Source organism: Stegodyphus dumicola, chromosome 3 (assembly GCF_044657685.1).
Source record: "Stegodyphus dumicola isolate Sdum_Otavi_A_Nest chromosome 3, ASM4465768v1".
In the NCBI taxonomy this organism is placed as follows: Eukaryota; Metazoa; Arthropoda; class Arachnida; order Araneae; family Eresidae; genus Stegodyphus; species Stegodyphus dumicola.
The window spans coordinates 149,905,760-149,928,169 of NC_140770.1; the positions used below are offsets into that span (position 1 = coordinate 149,905,760).

The following is a 22,410-nucleotide window of genomic DNA, read 5'->3' on the forward strand; positions in this document are numbered from 1 at the left end:
CGCCAGCTGTCGGCCGCAAATGTAGCTACTTGTAAGATGTTGACCTTTGCACTGACTTCGCTGGTTTTTGATGATGACATTAGCAAACTTTCTTCAACTGCTTCAAGGGAATAACAGGGTTGCCACTCAAACAGGAGAATGAAATTCCCTGACTTTTCCAGGTATGTTTCGAGAAAATTCCAGTCTATCCGCGTAATGTACGTTGGCTGTGCTAAGAGGTAAATTAATTATGGTATTACTTGTACTGTGTAGCAAATTCACTTAATTATTCAATAAATCTCAGAGGACATTTATTCTTAATTATTCTTGGTACACTTTGTTTGATAATTTTGTTTACTTTTCCACTTAAGAAACTTAATAAAATTTAAGATATATACATTGTATAACAATTATACGTTTTATTTCATTATTACTCATGATCATCACCAGTTCAACACGAGGCTAATCCGGTTCTTATAAATCACAACACAATGCTAAAAGTTAGGTTAGATTTTAGGTAAATTTAATTTGCGTGAGGTGTCTTTTTAAAAGGCACCTTCACACTTGAAAACACAAATATAATTATAATAGGAGTTGTTTTCTCCACTGAAGTTTGATATTAGAATCTCCCCAATCTGGAATAAAATAAGGCTTTTTTTGCAGACATTCTGTAGCTAAATGAAAGAAAGAAATCTATTTAATGATATTTTTTTAATAAATTGAGGTATTTTATATTTATTTCGCAGCATACATAAGCAAAAAATATGTGCATTAAATTTCGTGATCACACTGCTAGAATTAATTTCAGGTTTATGCCAGAGAAAATTTCCTGAAATTTGGAAATATTATTTACTAATGATAAATAAATTTAGAGGGAAGAAGCAACATTAAATGATATGAATAACATAAAAATAAAGATAATTACTTAAAAACTGAATTAGAATAATCAACGATATTTTAGCGAATATAGTTATATTACATGGTTAGCCTAGATGACTGATTACTATTTTTTTATTTTACTGCAAAATGACAAGGAATTTATTAAAAAGAACAGGGGGGGAAAAAAAGAGAGATTTTGCGGTAAAATCCTAGTATACGGTACGGCCTTCGCACGATTTTGAAAATTGTTGCCAAGAACAAAATGACTCGTTTACAGCTCATCATCATGTCGCCAAATCCCGCTGTACCATACATGGAGGTTATTCTAATCAAAGAACGTCTATGTAAAGAAGAAACGGTTCCATACACGTAAATGCTATTACGCGGCTAGGTTATTCAATTACGGCAAAGCCTCGAGGGCTATCTGCCTAAGGGGAGGGATGCCTTTCGTGGAGGACTTTCTAAGGGAAACTGGCTCGTATACACGTTACACATGGGGAAAACCACGAAAACATCCATGCAGCCAGCCCGTTCGCGGGATTCGAACCTCGGACCGAACTACCAGTGTTCAGCGACTTTACCGCTCGGCCGCTGTTGAGCTAATACTCGGCTAGAAAGCGGAGGGAAAATTTGCGAAGGGATTTGGCGACGGAACCTGGCGGCCAGAATTTCCCTCTCCGCGATGTGTACAGGAAATTGAGAAACACGTGTTAAGAAGAAACGTTCTTTGACAAAAAAGAAAACTAAGAAAATCCGTTTTTAAATTATTGCGAAAAATCCAAGAAGAAACGTTTCATCAAAGAACGTTTTTTCTTGGATTTTTCGCAATAATTTTAAAAACGGATTTTCGTAGTTTTTTTTTTTTTTTTCCTCAAAATAACTAATCCATGAATTAATTTACTTGCGCCAAAAAAATATTTTCTTTTCCTTTACAGTTTAAAGAAATTTTAAACGATATTCATTTTATGAATTCTTGATAACGTGACCTTCGAACTTCGACATCGATTTTGAGCTTTGGCGACAGATATATCGCGCATGCACAGCTGTTTCCCTCTATGATGGAATGGAGTCACGTTTGTTGCAGAGAGGTTTTCTTTCTTTACAATACATATTTTTTGATTCTAACCTTCATGGTACCGTATACTAGGATTAAACCCATTTTGTTTTATACGAGAACAGGTACTTTCTTTAGTTCATGCACTGCACATGCGATTTTCGAGGTTACTGGAAACCAAAAGTTGCGGGAAACTTGATTTGCCTTTCTAAAAGACAATCAAATTGAAGCTGCGAAAATTGGCTCGATGCCAGCTGCCCGAATGACACTCACGTGATACACAATTCGCCAAAAAAGTGATCTCTTCCGATGTCGGCGCAAAACTCGCCTTTTTTGGCGGGATCGTTGTATGAAATTCCCCGACTTTTCCAGATTTTGACTAAAACATTTAAATTCCCTGACTTTTCCCTGAATTTTTTGGTCAATTTCCGAATTCCCTGACTTTTTCCGGTTTTCCAGGTAGCGTGGCAACCCTGGAATAATTAACCAACCTTACACTATAAAGAGGCTTCAAATTTTTGATGATGCCCATGTCCATTGGCTGGACCAAAGCTGTGGTCCTAGGAGGTAGAAATTCCAGTTGGATGTTTTTCAAGCAATCTAAATGAGAATGTGCTGCACAATTGTCAAAAAGAAGCAGCAATTTTCTCGACTGGCGTTGTAGCTCTCTGTCTCAGTCCTTCAGCCATTCTTTAAAAAGTTCAGAGGTCATCCACGCATTTCTCTTCGCAGGATACACAACTGGTAAACTGTCCATCCTAAGTCCTTTAAAGCAGCGAGGCTTAGTGCTTTTTTCTATAACCAACAGCTTCCTCTTGTCCATTCCTGACATGTTTGAGCAGCACAAGACAGTTACGTAACCCATCGCTTTTTGGATCCAGAGAGTGCAACATGTTTGTAACTTAACGAGCCCTCCAGTGTAGCACGATAATACAGCCTAGTTTCATCAGCATTGTATATGTCAAGAGCTGAAAAATTTTCAAGAAGCTTGGACAGTTTTGTTGATTTCCATTCTTCAGCATCAGCACTTTCTCGCCATGCCATGTCTAGATTTCCATTGAGACAACCAACTGTTCGTAGTCATCATGGTCCAGCCTTTTTTAATGAGTTCTGCTTTGCATTTTAACACTGGGCCGCTTACTCGCACAGCTCGTCCAGTAACGATGGCAAACCATTCATTAAGGGCATCATCGACGTCTGGATCCTTGCCTTAACACTTCCATTTTTTGGAAGTTCCTCCTCGTCCTTCACACTGTGCGCATTCTTCTCACAGCTCAGTTTTATCAAGCGCAAAATTGTAGTCTTTGCCAATCCGGTAATTTCCACCAACCAACGCTGACTAGTGTTTCGTGGTTGTTGCTGGATCTTATCCAGGAAGCCAATTTTTTCAGCCAAAGTCAAGTCCCATCATGGCATTTTGGCAGGGGAGACAACACAAGCATACAGTTTACTGAATAAAGCGGTCTGAAGAAACTTCGTGTTTTGGGGTCAAGATGTTGAGGTTAAGGGGGAGATAAGTGCTCGCCATTCAAAGCTTTGGCACTAAAATCATCCCAAAAGGATGGTGTTCTCGTGTAAACTTTAATCATGATTGACAGGCGGGAATTCTTTTCAGGTGGAGCCGGGCACTCTATTGTTCATTTCCTCGAAAATCGGAGACACAGTGGGACCAATAACCTCGCTGGCGGCTACTGGTAGCTCTGTTTTAAGAAAGGTAAAAAAAAAAAAAAAAAAAAAAATGGTGCACGTGTTCACCTCCCACTGGTTTTGCTCGTTATGCACTTTAAGGAATTCCTGACCTTCGATAAAGCATTCTCCTGGGGAGCGCAGCTACAGATCCTCCCATATGTCGCATACCTATACATCCGTTGTACGTGGCTGATTTGTGGCTTCTATTTCTTATTCGCTCTCACATTTTTTGGTCCGATTAAACAGAATTTTGGTCCAAATAAGCGAATGATATTAGGCTTATATGTACATAAGATTTGTTTCTTTCTTTAGGTTTCGGTCCTAAAAAGCAGCTGGTCCAGTTATCCGGTGGTCCAATTAACCGGATTCGACAGTATTTTTAAATTAAAACATATGCACATATTATTCGAATTAATTAATATTTTAATACATTAATCATCTAGAACTTCGGTACTCAGCTGACTTCATATACATGAACAAAAGGTACTATTTAGGTAAATATTGAAGTTTTCTACTCTCTCCTTTTTGTCTTTATAATATCTCTACATTGATCTTTGCTGGAAGAATGGAATGTGGAAAATTATGAATTGCAAAGTGATGAATTTTTAGAGCTGTATCATTACATTTGTTTACTAAGAATAAGATACTGATTTTACACCATCTTAAAATTACAGTCAGTCTGTATACAATCAATATGTAATATGCTAATTTGATAGAGACAATATATGACATGCTAAATGTTTTATGATTCATCCTTTATTTATTAATATTTTGAGGTTTAAGAGGAGAAAAAACTCATTTTTAATAAACAATAGCTTTTTTTTTTAATTGCAATATTAACAAAATACACAAAATTACTTTGTTATAAAAATACATATGCAGCAAACTATATAGCATATTCTGCACAAAACATTAAATTTTGCAGTTTTTGTATATGTATATATAATACTATAATAACAAATACAAAATACAAAGACACTGTAAAAAATATAATGTCTTGAATATAAGAAAAATATCTAGAAAATTCACAACTATTCAAAATGTAAACTGACTATTCTTTATACACAATACTAACTTTCATAGCTTAATTTACAAAGACATAGGTAAACCTAACTTTATGCAGTTAATTAACCAATCAACAATTGCACGCTAAGCAAAATCACGTTAAATATATACAATAAACAAGAGTAATTACAATACATTAACAGGTGACTATAAATTTCGGCTGTGGGTGTATGTCTTACATACGAGTTAAAAATATATAATAATAAAAGTTAAAAAGTCTACTGCATAAAGTCTCATTTAATGCCCAAACAGTTGATTAAATTATTTTTCAACCCCTGTAAAAGTTAAGTAATGATGCATAAATAGTGCTCCACTTTTTATTTTGATATGCAATTTGTCACAGGTGGCAACCACCTTATGAAGATTTCGATACATTTCTAAATTCATTTGATACCAATCAAAATGAGCAAAAATTAGCTTGAATGCTTTTACAATTTCAATTAGCTTTAGTCTTCAATTGCTTGCAGTTTAAAAGGTGACTTTTTAAAATTTAAGTGAGAATATTTTTTTTTTTTTCCCTCCACCCCCTTACTCTTTAATTTTGAATTCCTCCTTCATTGCAGATAAAAAAAAAAAAGCTAGTTTACTGTTTCTTAAAACTTGATGCAATGTTTAACAAATTTAAACAATAAAAACATGCTAACATTAAAACTATACTTCCATTCAAAATTAACAGTAGAGTACAAATGCTGAGTACATATTATGAATGTCGATCCTTGCAGTTTTCTTCACTGCAACGGCTATACTTTTTAGATCTGTTTTAGCAATACTTCCAGATTTAAAATAAATTTATTACCGAGCAATTAGCAATAAAAAATGCGGTATTGCATAAGACATATCAAAACACTCACATAAAGCATGGAAAAATGTTCAATCACTCATTCACACTGACTAATTACCAAGCATATTGAATTTGTATTAAACAGGGTTTTTCTTTATTAGAAATCTTCTGATTTAAAATACATTTATAGCCATTGTAACTGAGTAAATATATTAAAACAGATGATTAAAAGAAACCCTATCCTCTTTTTTTTCAGAATAAAATTTATAACATTCATGAACATAAAATTTATCACATATTTCCTAATTTTATATAATTAAATACACAATTTTCTTAGATAAAACAATAGTAGCTAACTTGGATTTCATACTTTATACACAAATAATTATAAATCTTTTGCAAATGCACTTCAAATATCTTTCAAAATGCAAACTTAAAATCTTCAATTAGAAATAACATCTTAATTCTTTATTTTAGGGTATTTTCCTTATTTATTCTAAAAATAGTAATTGTTTATGATAACTTTTCTGGACTGCATCATTTCTAGATTAATCCACATTGTACGATTTTACATAATGCTGGTGATGCAAATGGAACTAAAGCTCAAACAGTCAATAATAATTTTTCAGCATTATTAATTATCCACTCAAAATTTACTGATACTGAAACTAATACATTCTGAATTAAGATTTCATCCTGAAAACATTTAATTTCACTTTTGCTTTTTGGTCTAGCTAGACTGCTACTGCACCACTCTCTTCTTATCACAAAAATATTTTTAAAAATGTAAATATACTGGAACGAGCATTATTAATGTGTCAGATTACTTGTGGCTGCAAAATATTTAACTACAATAATAATAATAATAAACATAACTTCAATCGTAACATAACATGTGTCTTCTTGAACTGACCAACTTCCAAGTTTATTCACCAAAATGTATCTTCTATGCATGCTCCAAACTCAATCTATGCAGTCAATATTCCTAAATTACACATGTGCATGAATGCACGGATATGTTACTATAAAAGCTAAGTTTGTTAAATCGTAGGTTTTACCGGTAAAACCTAGCTTTTACCAAAGTGGCTTGATAAAAGTCCGAAGCATGCTTTAATATGATTCCATTTTGTCTTTTTACCAAGCCTTTGCAGTAAAATCTAAGAGTTAACAATGCCTTTCGGTAAAAGCCCCAAACGAGGGATTTAAATTGACCTTGAATTATACCTGCACCCCTCCTTATTTGCATCATACGCAATCTAGCTTCGAGTGAATTCAAACAAGTGTAAGTGGCTAAAATCTAAAATAGAAGGAGTTTGTTTCCATTTTAACATATTTTGTGTTTTTCATTTTGCTAAAAAAAAATGAGTGATGCTATGTGGAAAAAGTTTTTTAAGACATTTTGTATAAATCTGTAGAAAATGAGCACAATAACAGCTTTTATTTAACAAATAAGAAATACACTTATTTAATAAATGAAGTGAAAGAAGCAAAATGTGTGAAGGAAAAACAAACAGAAGATTGAAACATTATGATATTCTAAATATTGGAAGAAAGGACAAACTTATAGCACCTGATACTTATAAGTCGAAAATGTATCCAAAATCAGTAATAGTCATTATTACAGATATTAAACATGATGAGTTTTATGTTCTTGGTACTAAGTTTTGTACATTAAAATCATAGTGCACAAGAAACCAGTTTACCGTTTGTAAAGAAAATTTTTCAAACATCAAAGAAGTTGGTACAGAAGAAATAAGTGTACGTGAAGGAGTAAAAAAAATTTCTTCATCTGGAAGCAAGAACTCAGAAAATGCAACAAAGAAAAGTAGTACAAAGATGTGTTTGTGCAAATCAGCTGATCTACTTTATAATTCAAAATACCATAATAGTCAAGGCTGTTGCAACAGGTAGTACGAAGTATTAAAGAAAACCATACTAGATTTTTCTTATTTTTTAAATTTCATAATTTTTATTTTTATTTACTTTTTTCTGAGCTATCAAATATATTTTTTTAACTATTGCCAAAATTATTAAAAAAAAATATTGAAATCTCTTCAGTAGTTATCGAGAAAATTGCACATTAGTTCAGCTTTTCACATGGGAGGATCGTATTTGTCAAATGGCATAAATATTGCATTTCTTTATTTTTTTCCCCTTGTAAGTCTGAAGAATAATTGTCAGACAGTTCCATCGATGTAATCTTAAATCTTGCTTTATCTTAAACACTTATTCACACCTTATATTTTTATTTAAATTTATATATATTCTGAATTAAGTTTGATTCGCATTACATGTTCTTACTTTTTATCTATCATTTATTAATTTTTCAGCAGCATATTGCACAGAAATACAATTGGGTTCATTTTTTTTTAAATGAAAATCTGTGATACTGTTATACACACACACACACATATATACTATAATACACAAATATTTGAGTTTACTAGAGTAAGCTTTCAAGTTTTTTAGTATACAATATATTTCTGATTAATGAGAACCCCATCAATTAGGCCATTCCATTGCCACTTGGATGAACAGATTTCAGTTACACTGAATTTTTATAATACATAGGTCGGATATAGAAAGCTAATTTTGTAGCATTAAATTTTCCCCAGAAGATGCAATAAAATTTATGACATTTAACAAGCTATAAAATTCATAGCATTAAGTAATACTAATACCCAAACAAATTTTTCTTGACTAATGAAGTTATCATACACAAATGTTTTAGAACAACCAAATATTCAGAATAATAATTTTCCTGTCTTACCCTTAAAAGAATGATGTATGTTTTCTACTGATTAGCTTAATGGTACCAAGCTTTTCTTCATTATGTTCAGAACATAACTCAATAGCGGAAGCTACTTTTCTTGTACCTAGCTACCCTATGGTAGTTCAGAGTGTTTAAGTGTTACCGAAGTCACTGAACTTCACACTGATCTGGATTCAATTCCAGGAGAATTAGTTGGCTTCATGGACATTTTTGTGATTTTTCCTTCATGTGACATAAAGGACACAAGGAAGTTTCCCTTAGAAAGCCCTCCATGAAGGCATCCTCTCTTTAGGTAGATAGCCCTTGTATGCTTTGTCATAATCAAATAAATTAAACCCAAATCACCAGGTGAAAAAGCAGAAAAATTATACTGTAAGTCAGCTGCCCCAAACTTTCTGGATATCTGATACTTATTTCATTGGTTCTTGAATATGTAGCATAAAGCATATTGCTTGCATAGCATACTATATAACATATTACATTTACAACATAATATTGTTATGTTTTATTTCAAACCCAGCTATTTAGCATTTTTGGCACTTAAGTGACAAGTAAAATTGGTGCCTGAATAAATTCAACAAACATGTTAATAATTCAAAGGAAAATATACTTTTATTTTTTGTAGCTTTTGAGGACAACTCAGCTGTTGGCATCCTCTAAATACTTCTCTGCAGCTGCTTATGTTATCTATCCTTGAAACTAGCCCTGTCTTGCTTACATACTTTTATTACTACATACTTATTTTTCATTCTAAACACTTTACATCATTAAAGTTACAAATTTTTAATGTTAGTCAGTAATATAGAACAACTTCTGCATCCAATTTTTTAATTTAAAAGTGTTAAATATTTTTAATAGATATTCTAAAAAATTAATTTAGGAACAGATGTGGCATATAGGTATAGAAGTAAAACTTAGCAAATTTGCCTAAGAACTGCCATTATAAAAAATAATGCCCTTAAATTTTTTAATCAATAATTTTTACTCACATTAATTTAAAAAAGAAGCTCAAAACATGTCAGAAGATAATATGGTACATGTTCCTTTTTTCCTATTATTTAGCTTATTTCTAAATTTGAATTATATAATTGCTTCCCCCCTTGATATTCATATATAATCCAATTTTAATAACATTATTTCATTCGTTCTTCTTTCGCAAAAGTTATCCAAAAATAGCTATTTATTGGCACATTATAGTTTAAGTTTCTCATATCTTCACAAGGATATTTTCTAATATTCCTACTTTCTGTAGCTTAATAATTATTGCTATTCAAAGCAATTAGCCTCTTTTTATGAAATTAATGCTAATAAAACATACAATTTTATCCAAGCCTGTTTTCTGCTCCTTTTTTAAAAGTTTATTTGCCCTTTCACAACAATAAATGCATCACCACTTAGCATAACTCTATCTTTTATGACTTCAATATTTAGTTCACCACCTCTAGGTGAACACTGCCGAGCTATAAGAAATAAGAATGGCAATTAAAAATAACAAAATAACTCAAATCAAGTTATTTCCTTATTAGAATATCACATTTTGAACAATTAAGACACTGAGCTTCATTACTTATTTTTTCATGTGATTAGCACAATGCAATGATCTCAGTTTGGTAGTACTTTAAAATGAAATATCTGGTCATGTCATTTACAGATGTAATCACATAAAATTCATGCTTACTATATAGATTAATATTTAATAGAATTTTATATGTTATGCATATAAAGGTGTTTATTCTTTTAAATAATTATAACTTCCGTTTCAAAAGAAATATCTTCACATATAACACCAAATATTTTAACCAGATTAAGAAAGTTACAAATAAAGAGCCTTTGTGTTTTCAATTAAGCCTTCTGGCAAATAAGTGCTGCTTAGCACTGATTTTCAAATCATATTTTTGTATCTGTAACTAGTTAAATATATACATACCTGTCTAATGTTAAATAATTATATCTATGTTTTTTTATATCTAAAACTAATACATATGACAACAAATTCATTTTTGTTTCAAGAACTTATATGGAATGACCACAAATGTAGTAATAATTTATAAGACTTCCCCCTCCCATCCTAAAACAAATTTTAACGTATTTGGTTCAAATGTAACTTAGTTTTAAATTTCTCATTAATTATCAAGAAGAAGTTATGATTTAAAAACTCTTATAATCATAATTTGGCATTAAATATCTCACTATGCATCACTTTGGATACATTTATATTTTCAGTGCTCCTAATTCATTGTTATAGACCCTTTGCGTACATACATACATTCCTTTGGGTACATAAAGCATTTAGGGGCTAACTTTCAGTTATATTAATATTGAATAATTCACTGAAGTATTTAAACCATGTAATCACGTATATATGTGCATACATATACACACATATGCACATATATACACACACAACACACATACATTCATACATTTCTGAATCCGGTCCCGAATACAGATCATTACCGTTTTTTGTTTATAATTTGTTACACTAATTTCCCTACGACTGCTTACTTTATAAACTCTTACTGCATGTTTCGGATATATAGATATGCGATGAATTATTATTTCACTGTAGAATAAAATTAAAAGATATTATGTTAGGGAAATGAACTGTACTTTTGCTTTTCCTCATATGTAAACTTTTACTGTGAGTAAGATTCCATATGATAATTTCATAATCTGAGAATATGCATACTTACCATATAATTTGCTTTTCTTTAAAATTTTAGCCCAGTATGATCCAAGTACACAGTGGGCAGCTCCTGTAAATGAATTACAGTAAGCAATTTTGAAAATGAAGAAGGGGAACATATAACAATGTAAACAAGATGAAACACGCTCCTTCTTTATTGAGAGTTAATATTATCATTCCTTCTTAAATGCTTTTAGTCTTCAATGTAAATTGTTATGTACGTACGATACTCATTATTCACTAACATTTAAACTGGTATGGAATTCCTACAATTACTTTTAAGAAATTACACAGAAAATTATGAAAACTGAAAACAAATGCTACTTCTAAAACATACATAAAAATATACATAATTCTTTATTGTTCTAACTGGTGATCTACCAGATTTTGTTAGTTGGTTAATCAGTTTTATATTAAATAGTTCCACCTCCTTTTTAAACTATTTTGTTTGTAAAAGCAATGTTTATGCTTATTGCTTCTTTCACATGCAATTTTCCCATTGAATTTGCAAAGAGTTTTTAAAATGCTGTCTTTGAATCTTTGTTATCAATTTATTCTGAAATAGAAATTTATTTTGTTCAAGTTTCCCTTATAAAGAGTTGAAATACGAAGCAAATAAAATAACCGTTATCTTAAGCAGCAACAATATTTAATTTATCTCTCTTTCTATAATACTCAGCTTACAAAAAATTGCCAATATGTTTTGAAACAACTAAATATAGCACTACAAATTTGGGTGTATTTGTCTTACCTCGTATCTGTTTCATTCACTATATGTGCGAAATTCTTGATATAATCTACATATATAGCATTTAGGAGCTAACTGTTAGTTATATTAATGTCAAGTAATTCATTGAAATATTTAAACCATCTAATCTGAATTAAAAACAAAAATATTTCACCCTTTTATATTCACACACTGAAAGTTTTCTTATACGCAGCATAAAATGAAGCAAAAGAAATATATATTTTTTAAAATGTAAAAAACTATTAATATTAAATAATAATAAACCTAATCATGCAAATTTGAATAAAACGGTGGAAGAAAAAAAAATGAGTAAAAACAACAATTTTCGTGGCAACACATATTGATTGATCCATAAATTACCTACACACTTAAGTAAGATAGATTACCTATTGAGAGAATACCTATAATTCTTATAATTCAGAAACTGGAAAAATTACCAGTAATGTACATAGTATTTTTAAACAAGGATTAATGTAAACTGTACCACAAACAGGGTCTTCTAATATTCCACGCCAGGGTGCAAAGACACGAGAAATAAAATCATAACTTATCCCATCACCATCAAGACAATCATTCATGCCAGATCCTTTAACAGTCACAATTACACCTCTTATAGCAGATGTTGCAGCTAAAAGTTCAGCCTCTTTTGGATTTAACAGCTCAAGCTCTTTTCTGAAAATTCGAATACAGAATGATTCCAAAAGTTAATACCATGGATAAATAGCAAAGAATATTTATAAAAATACTGACATTAAGGTAATCACTTTAATATTATGTCATAAAATGAAAAGTTATTTTTCTTAACTTTTTTTAAAGAAAAATAGCATTTCATTTAAGTTCTCTCTTTTAAAGAATTTACAAGAGAAAATAACTCCTTGTGGCACTTTTAAATAGATATTAAAATTAATAAAGATACAAATAATAAAAATATACCATGATAAAACATATAAATATAGTTCACCAGACAAATTTTCACTTCTTATTCCTAAAATTTAATTGTTCTGACTTTCTTATGAATGCAAAATTACTGAATATTTTAACATTATTACACAAAAACATTCCTCTTCCTTTAATTACTTAAGTCGACTAGTATCAAGTTTACAGTGGATACTGATTGTATTATGAGAGTTGGATGTTTATTTATAAACCAGTTAATTTATATCAAAAATATTATATGCAAGAATGTACCTAAGGTAATAAATAAACTATGACTAGTTGCAAGAATTTCTAATATTCATCCATTTCTTTATAACACTGATTAAAAATATAATTCTAAAATATTATGAAATACTAAAAGGCTTTGTTTATTCACATTCTTTAAGTTTCAGTAATGCTAATTATGCATTTTTATTATGCAGCTGACAAATTTAGCTATGGCTGCAGTACTCATATACATGTAACACTTTTGCATTAAAAAAGGGGCATAAAATAAGAAAATCAGAAAGAAAGTGTATAAAACATATGTCAACTGTGATTATATATGTAAACAGTGCACAAACATATGTAAAAACATAAAAACAACATATACAGTCAAAAGTCGTTAATCCGGACTCGTCGGGACTTCGGCGATTCCGGATTATCGATTTTTCCGGATTATAGATCATCAGTTTAAATCTGGTAAGATGGCATGCAAAAATTACAAAATTAAAAATATGAAACCGTAATTTATGAAATAAAGAACAATTATGATCTAAAGGGTATCAAAATTTACAAAAAGAAAAAACTTAATATTTATTTGTTTACTTTATTAAACATTTCCTTCAATGTAAGTTGCTTCGTTTCATGTGATAATACTTTCTCTTTAATTCTATTAAACAGACATAATTTCTTGTTTAGTTACAAAGTTCCGCTGTTCAAGTCCTATAATTGCTGTGTTGAGAATACCGACTAATTTGTCAATCGAAATGTTTTCGTTTTCAATAACCTCTGGGTCACTTTCTTCACTATCCGAAGCTACAAGGAACTTGATTTAAATCATATCAAAGACAGAGTACATCCAGATGAAATACTAAACTTAGTATCGAATTATAATCCAAATAAAATAAAAACATCTGCTCTGAAGATAAGGATAGTGTTGACAGATCAACTTCCAATCCGCAGTGTGAAATTGATAAACAGATTTCGGATTTCAAAACATACTTTCGCTTTGTAGATACAAATTACATATTAGTAAATATATATTGGAAATTCTATTTGACATAATCTTTCTAATCTATCATAATCTAATAATGACGTTTCTGCCCCCCCCCCTCTGCCGCAGAGCAGCCTGAAATTGATAAACAGATTTCGGATTTCAAAACATACTTTCGCTTTGTAGTAAATATATATGGGAAATTCTATTTGACATAATCGAAAGTTCAAGCTTACTTTTATAAAATTGCTCTAACAGTCTGCAAAAAATAATAAGCCGGATCCAATTCGAAGATTAAGGAACAACGCAATCTGCAACATTAACTGAATTAGATAACTTTAGCTTAGCGTATAACTCTGTTACACATTAAACGCGCATGCGCACAAACATATTCGCAGCCGTAAGGGTCTTACGCGCTCTCGTAAACGCTTGTGCGCATGCGCCAAAAGTTTGTAGCTTTGAGGTCCGGATTATAGATCATTCCGGATTATGGGTGTCCGAATTAATGACTTTTGACTGTATAAACAAAGTGATTAATGCTGATTTGAATCTTAAAGGTGAAAAATGTAATGTGCATAGTCTCTCTCCACGACATATCACCAAAAGCAGAACGCATCGCTGAATTCTCTATGAGAAACAATTATTCAGACAAAAATGAAAAAACGTTGTCACAATAGATGAATCTTGGTATATTTAAATGATCACAATAAAATGAGATCCATTTATTATCATTAAAGAGATGAAAAAATTTGACAACATGGTTCAAAGAATCTAAAGAAAGTTTTTCAAAGGGATTTGAGTGTTGCTGGTTTTTGATATAACAATAAACAAAAATTAAAGAGAGTGCAGAAAACCATTAAGATCAACTGCACATATTGCCAGAAATATATTTTATACCCATTTTAAATATGAAATACCTTCTTTTTACACATGGGGCCATCAATCAGTAGAACAGCATCAAGACAAAGCAAGCAATCAAAATCCATTGTTAATTTCCTAGAAAAAAAATGGGACAAGAAATGTTTATCAAGGCCATACCCTTCACTCATAACCGTACTAAATCTCCTGATGTAGCATCCATGGATTTTTATTCTTTTGGACTTGCTTTTGGAAAGTGGATTGTCCAAACATTGACCTACAACTTTTCTCAGACTGTGGAATGCTGTTCAAGAAGAAGGGAATAAAATAACTCTTCAGCTACTAAAGAAAGCTTTATTATCTTGGAAATTATGGTGTAGAAAGATAGTGAAAAATAAGGGTTATCAAATGGAACATTTAAAACACATAAATTATAAGTAAAATATTTTTGTAAATTCAATGAAAATCTAAAAAATGTGCGATCAGTCTCAGTATTAACTTCTAAATCTTTCTCTCTAATAGTAAAGCCTACCAATGGCCTAATGGTTAAAATAATAAATACTGATAGCACAATCTGGGTTGAAATTCTGGCAAACAAGCTGGTTGCATGAGTTAAGTTGCATGAGCTGGTTGCATAAGTTTCTTGTGATTTTTTCCATGTTACATGAATATGAGTCCGTTTTCCTTAAAGAGTTATATAATAACTTGTAACCATTTGGCAGCAAAAAAATTCAAAGAGATAGTTCTAAATATATAATAATGATTTCATACCTTGTAAAATTGTCTTGCAAACGTATCATTAAATATTTTGAATCGGACAGCAAAACTTCTTGAACACAATAAGATCCAGTAACAGCCTGAAGGATTATTAATTTTTAATATAAAATTAACATCAAAATTCAAATGTAAGTAAAAATAATGTCTTAAATCATACAATTACATTAGTAAAATGTTGATTTTTTGTCTTTAAAACGTACTGGCATTACTTTGGTATTTTATATTAGGGATTACATAGTATTATTTAAAATTCTTTATATTTAAAAAATATATTGATTGTTAAAGCCACTGCCTCAGCAAAATTTTACATCACACAAAAGTAAGGAGGTGGTTATATCTGAAACAAATAAAGTTGGCCCTATTTTTGTGATATTCTTATCAATATCTTCATGTTATAGGAATACAGGCATTAAATCTCAGGAAACACAAAGTTTCCATACATTAAAAATTACAAACAAATGCAATGTGATCAGGTTTATTTTATAATCAGCGTAATAGCATTCAAATTATTATTAAAATGATGATGCATGGTCAAACTATTATTAAAATAATAATACAGAAGTTGATTTTCACCTCAAAATTAAGGGTGTCTATTCAACTTCAAAAATTGGGAAATTTTGTGGCAGATTTAATGAAGGGATGAGAATTTCTTTCAGTGAAAAAAAAAATAAATTACAAAAAGCATTACTGGAGGGCATCATATTAACAAATTATACATTTAGGCACACCTTTAGAACAGTTTTAAAATTTTACAAATTTTGTTACAAAAAGGAAACATGTTCAACATGATGACCATCATTTTCAGCTACCATCTGAAATCACAATGGCATGTTCCACAGCTGACTGAAGTAGGTGTTTTGGGAAATGTTCAGCACATGGCATGAAATGCTGGCTTTAACCCCTTCGCGCCGACTGTCACGTCTACGTGCCAGCAATGAACACACTCACCTACCGGCCGACACGCAGGCGTGCCAGAGCATTTTCCCATTTACTACCGACTGTCACGTATTTGTGCCAGTACCCTGGAACGTTTTAGAAACTATAATTTCTGCCACAAGATGGCACTGTATATCCATATGTTTTCAGATACATGTACATTAGACCTTCTACTCGAAATGAGAGAAGCATGACTCACATACACGTGTTTTTGATTATATAAACAAACGGGGAACTAAATGTTTCCGAATGGCGTGATTTATGACGTCTCTTTAAATCGCACTTGGTAGCTGTTTATTGTAAGTAGAAGTTTTATATACGCTAAAGCGTTAAGTATTTCGGTTTACAGTTCGGTTTTTAGAAAATAATTAGATCTTGTTAGATGTGAATTCTTTCTGTTTTTACCGTTGCAATGCCGAAGCGTCGAAAATGTTTAACAGAGCATGAAATAGCAGAAATGATGCAAAATATTTCAGATATTGATTCTGAAAGATTAATTGAAAGACATTTTCCAAAACTTTGTTCAGAAGAGACTGATAAGAAAATGAGACGACGATGCTTCGTTTGTTCACATTCCCGGAAAAATCCTCCAAAACGGCAAATGAGTTATTACGAGTTCAAGGAATGTAACATAGGACTGTGTGTAGATCCCTGTTTTCAAATTTTTCATACAAAAAGAGAATTTTAAGTAATATATTTAGTTTTCAGATGTATAATGTTAAAAGTCATAAAATGGTGAGTACTTAAAATAAAATGTGTAAAATATGCATTTAAACATGAAATAAGGTAATTAAAGTATATATATAAAAATATTTATAAAGCGTAAGCCGTTTAAATACTCTATAGAGCATTATTAAACAATGCGTTGATACTTCGGAAATTTCATGGATTTAGGCTTAGTAGCAAAAAAGCCCCCGGCCCTGGAGAGACGCTCGCGGAAGACACTGCCGGCCTCCGCGATGAGGGCGCGTTTTCGCTACTCGGCTCGAAGGGGTTAAGATCAAGTAACTTTCTTGGATTGCCAAGACCTACCAGATGTTTCAAATGTCCCCAAATAAAAAAATTGCATGGATTGAGGTCTGGGGATGGGGAAGGCCACAAATTATGAAAGAGAAAAGTCTCTGTGAATGTTTCTAGGTTTTACAACAGCTGCTGAATGACGTCGACAAAGATTTGCAATTTTACTACAGGTTTTTAAAATAAAATGCCCTCTGGTGATACTACTTCTAATTTTTTTTTTTTTTTCACTGAAAGAAATTCACATCTCTTCATTAAATTTCCTATAAAATTTTACAATTTTCTGATTACTGGTTTTGCTTGTATGGAGCTTTGAAATAGGGTTCTTTAATTAAGACACCCTGTACTTAATGCTTATGCTAATAATACTCATACGTTGAATGCTTTAGGAATAATATGCTTAATGCTAAATTTAGGAACATAGTGATAGATAGGAATAAATTTGGCAATTTTATGAAAAAAAGTACAGCAGAGATCTTAATGATAAAGAAGTGAAATATTCTTTATTATTAGTCCAAAGACTAATAATAAAGATTATTAGTCTTTAGGGACACCTGAAGGACTATTGTTTTCGCTTTGCGATTTTGCGTCAATTCACTACAAACGGTGAATCACTTTTCAAACTGTTGTAACAAAGTATTATTTCCCTATGTTATATTTTAAGAAATTAAATAATGAAAATCTGCATAAATGTACGTATATTTCTTGCATTGTGATAAAATAACCGTACATAGAGCCATCGAATTTTAAATGGCGTAATCCTCCTATGAATATGGGCATGCGAAAGACCAAATTTTATTTATTTTATTAGAGATTTCCTATTTTGTACAACTTTAACAAATTTTTGATTAACAAACTCAAGGATTTCAATGCAAGCAATGGCAACGTTGTACAGAAAAAACAATTTTATCTCCAGCACGCGAGTCTCTGTATCGGAAATTCTAAAGATATGCTCATTTTAAAATCATTTTGCGATATTGCTGTTGAACTGAATTTTAAAGTTTAAGTGCGAAGAACATGATATTCAATAAATAAATGTAACACACAAAATGTTTAAAAAATGCCCTTTTGGGCGTAATTTAAAATATGAAACATTTCAGATTTTTTTTTTTTTTTTTTTTTTTTGCTTGTTTAAGTTTTAAAGTTATGGGCTACCCTATAGTCAAAGGCAAGAGAGAAATTTCCTTAGCTTGGTAATTTTTATATTTAACTTTATTTATTTCTCCCCAGGACAACATAGGCCCACCAGTGGCTGAACAGTAAAGTTGCTGAACACTGGTAATTCAGTCCAAGGTTTGAACCCCACGAACAGGTGGCTGCATGACCATTTTTGTGGCTTTTCCCCATATATAATGTATATATGAGTCAGTTTCACTTAGAGAGTCTTCCTCTCTTTAGGCAGAGAGCCCTTGAGGCTTTGCTGTAATAAAATAAACCACATCAAACCGCAAGATGAACATTTTAATTTTGCTGTGATCTATTATTAGATAGTATCAGTTTGAATATTATTGGAAATGATTCTATTTTTTATTAAATTTTACTATTAAAAAATACATAAAATAAGAGATACCAAACATTATGTAACTAAGTTCTGGAATTGATACAAAAGGAAACAATTAATTAAAAAATGATGTACAGCAGAGATCTAAATGATAAAGAATAAGCGACACTATATATATACATAGAGAGAGAGAGAGAGATAATGTATGAATGAATGCAAGAAGTATGAATCACAAATATAAGAAGTAAAGCATTAGGAGAAGAAGAATAAGGGGGGGGGGAAACTGTTATTTACTTTACCTTAACTAATACTTGAAATTCTTCCATTACCTGCCAATTTAAAAATAATATGGGTCATATTTTCTCATTATATACAGAGAATTCATACATGAAAATTACACAACTTATAATTTTTGTTAATTTTAAATTGCCAAGTATAACTTGATAATCATATTTATTCAAAAATAAGTCTTTTTTCCCTATATTTTTGTTCTAAAATTTAGCAAGGCCTCATAATCGAGTATATGAATAAATGAAATTGCAGAATAAGAGGAAGGAATTTACTTATTTTATACAATAATTATTCTGCTTAAATTCTAAATAAACCATAAATTGACTAAAAAATTTTAAGAGTCATATCTTGAGGTACATACGAATTTTTTGAGATATGAGCCATCAATAGGTTCAGTTTTTGACCTGTGTTACGAGTCAAAATTTGAGGTATGAGCCACTGTAATATTGACTAATAAAGTAATATTTTTTAAACTTTATTTATGAATTCACTTTTAGAGTATCTCGCAATTACTTTTGCAGCTTGAAGTTATTGACATATTTAGCACAATGTTATTTGCTAATTAAGGTTAAATATTTTAATATATTACATAACATTGGGGTTTTGTTATGATGATACAGACTTTCACAGCCACATTTTATCACCTTTCCCACTCAAACAAGAAATAGCTGTTATGATTCGGAACATATTATTTTACATAGAAAGAGCAGATGTGCAAAAATGTAAAATGTGCGGGTTTTTTTAAAACAGAGTTCCATATTTTTAAAATGACCAACATAGTTTTCCTCAGATCAACCAAACCTACCACAGCTGCCTTAAAATCATATTCTTTAAACGGAAAATGTTCCAGCAAAATCTAGAATTATGCTTTCTGATGCATTAAACACTCCTTACACATATTTGCATCAATGTTTCATTCCACAGAATCGAAAGGAACCAGAAGAAGACTAGCTATTGAGCTAATGACATTAAATGAACATCTACAAATACTGCTTGCGGATGCTTAAACAAATTACGAATCAATCTAATCTAAGTATGATATTTTTGATTAATTAAAGTAAGCTTGGTTAAATGCTTAAAAATAATATTTTAAAACTGACAGTAATCGCTCAACTGGCTCTTGCATGAAAGAAGGCTTTTACAAGAAGCATGGTGACCTGAAATTTAATATTTTTTCCTGAAACTATTTATTAGTTTTAAATAAGAAAATTAAAACTAATAAATGAATTTCATGAAAAATACCATGTTTTTAATTACCAAATATTTGAATATGGAGGAAATATGATAAAACTTAAAGCTGCACAATCTCTTTTAGTCAGGGCTTAAATTCTAAAATTAGAAATGCCGGAGCCCTAGGGAAGACTGTCTGCGAAGAGGAACAAGAGTAAATAAATAATTAAAATGACTATTAAAACTCATTAACAATTTAAAAATTAAATAGTTAATTAATAGCTATTTAATTAATGTTTATCAATTGTAATTTATTCAACAATTATTATACAGTCAAAAGTCGTTAATCCGGACTCGTCGGGACTTCGGCGATTCCGGATTATCGATTTTTCCGGATTATAGATCATCAGTTTAAATCTCGTAAGATGGCATGCAGAAATTCTAAAATTAAAAATATGAAACCGTAATTTATGAAATAAAGAACAATTATCATCTAAAGGGTATCAAAATTTACAAAAAAAAAAAAAAAAAAAAAAAAAAAAAAAAAAATAATATTTATTTGTTTACTTTATTAAACATTTCTTTCAATGTAAGTTGTTTAAGTTGCTTCGTTTTATGTGATAATACTTTCTCTTTAATTATATAAACAGACATAATTTCTTGTTCAGTGACAAAGTTTTGCTGCTCAAGTCCCGTTAATTGCTGTGCCGAGAATACGGACTAACTTGTCAATCGAAATTTTTTCGTTTTCACTAACCTCTCTGTCACATTCTTCATGTCTTTATCCATTTTTTGCAGCAATTCCACTTTTTGTTTGTTGGACATCAAAACATACTTTCGTTTTGTAGATCCTTTGGAAGTTCCAGCATCGAAAGTTCTATTTGACATAATCGAAAGTTCAAGTTTACTTTTATAAAATTGTTCTTAGAGTCTGCAAAAAATAATAAGCGGGATCCAATTCGAAGATTAAGGAACAACGCAATCATTAACATTAACTGAATAGATAATTAGATAATTTTAGCTTACACCGTCCGTTATGCATTAAACGCGCAGGCGAAAACGTATTCTGCACTTGTGCACACGCATATGTGCAGTAGTCAAGGTCTTACGCGCATGCGTAAAACGCCTGTGCGCATGTGCCAACGCGGCGCATGCGCAGAAAGTTTTTAGCTTTGAGGTCTGGATTATAGATCATTCCGGATTATGGGTGTCCGAATTAACGACTTTTGACTGTATAATAAGCAAATTTTAATATAATTCAATTAAATAAAGAAACATAAAAAAAGTGCTGCAGCATTCTTATTTAGGGGTCCGGTGCACTCAAGCTAGAATTATGATTTATTAGAAAAACTAAGAAGCACAGGAGCCGGGATCTGGTGAGCTACAGCTCAATTTAAGCTCTGATCATAGGAGGGAGGGAAGTTCTTTTACCACCATAAAAATTAAATATACTTAAAAGTATAGCTGATGATAATTCAGATAATGCTAAAAACAGGACGAAACAGAATGAGGATATGAGTGGGTGGAAACAAAAAATGAGAGGAATCTTGGTGAGAGAGAACATTCTCTTTGACCACGGCTCTCTGCTGATATAATTACAGCCATCAAGCGGATGTGTGTCAGGGGTACAAATAAGTCCTAAATCTGACTCCTAATGATCCTCTAAGGATAATAATCCGATTCCTAAAGTTGCTACTTATGCTTTTCAGCCCCCGTATTTGGTTACATTAGTGGATACTGTGGGAAGATGATGTACAGGACGTGCTTGAGCAGTTTATCTTAGTATTTCACTCTTATTGTACTCGCTGTCACTTAACGCACATTTAAGAGCACAAATTTTCCTTCCTGCGAGGATAACTAGCTGTAACCATCAATAGCAATACACCAGATAGGATGGCATGGCGAGAAATTTACGCATTCCTAAACAAACTCCCCCTAAATTTATTGCCCTTTTTAAAGGGAAAGGTTTCCGAATGTGAGTGAGGGGACTTTAATTGAACGTCTCATGTTCATGAGTTTGTCTCATGTTCATGTGTCTTGTATTTCTAGGGAAATACGGTATTGCAAGGTCTGCT

General features: G+C 31.3%; 1 protein-coding gene across 4 annotated transcripts in view; it reads right to left on the bottom strand.

Annotated features, from left to right (window-relative positions):
• Window positions 1-6: 6 nt before the first annotated feature.
• Window positions 7-22,410, bottom strand: part of LOC118197626 (phenazine biosynthesis-like domain-containing protein 1) — a 38,105-nt gene continuing 15,701 nt past the window's right edge. The window contains exons 5-9 of one of the 4 annotated variants that reach the window (XM_035369157.2): window positions 19,174-19,203; window positions 15,415-15,500; window positions 12,139-12,326; window positions 10,914-10,976; window positions 7-653 (exon numbers count right to left, since the gene is read on the bottom strand). In XM_035369157.2, the coding sequence (XP_035225048.1) occupies window positions 562-653; window positions 10,914-10,976; window positions 12,139-12,326; window positions 15,415-15,500; window positions 19,174-19,203 (459 nt within the window). In that variant the 3' untranslated portion in view covers window positions 7-561. Of the gene's footprint in view, window positions 654-4,046; window positions 4,159-4,980; window positions 9,681-10,913; window positions 10,977-12,138; window positions 12,327-15,414; window positions 15,501-19,173; window positions 19,204-22,410 lie in introns of those variants that run through there. The other 3 variants (XM_035369159.2, XM_035369156.2, XM_035369158.2) reach the window with 3 other exon arrangements.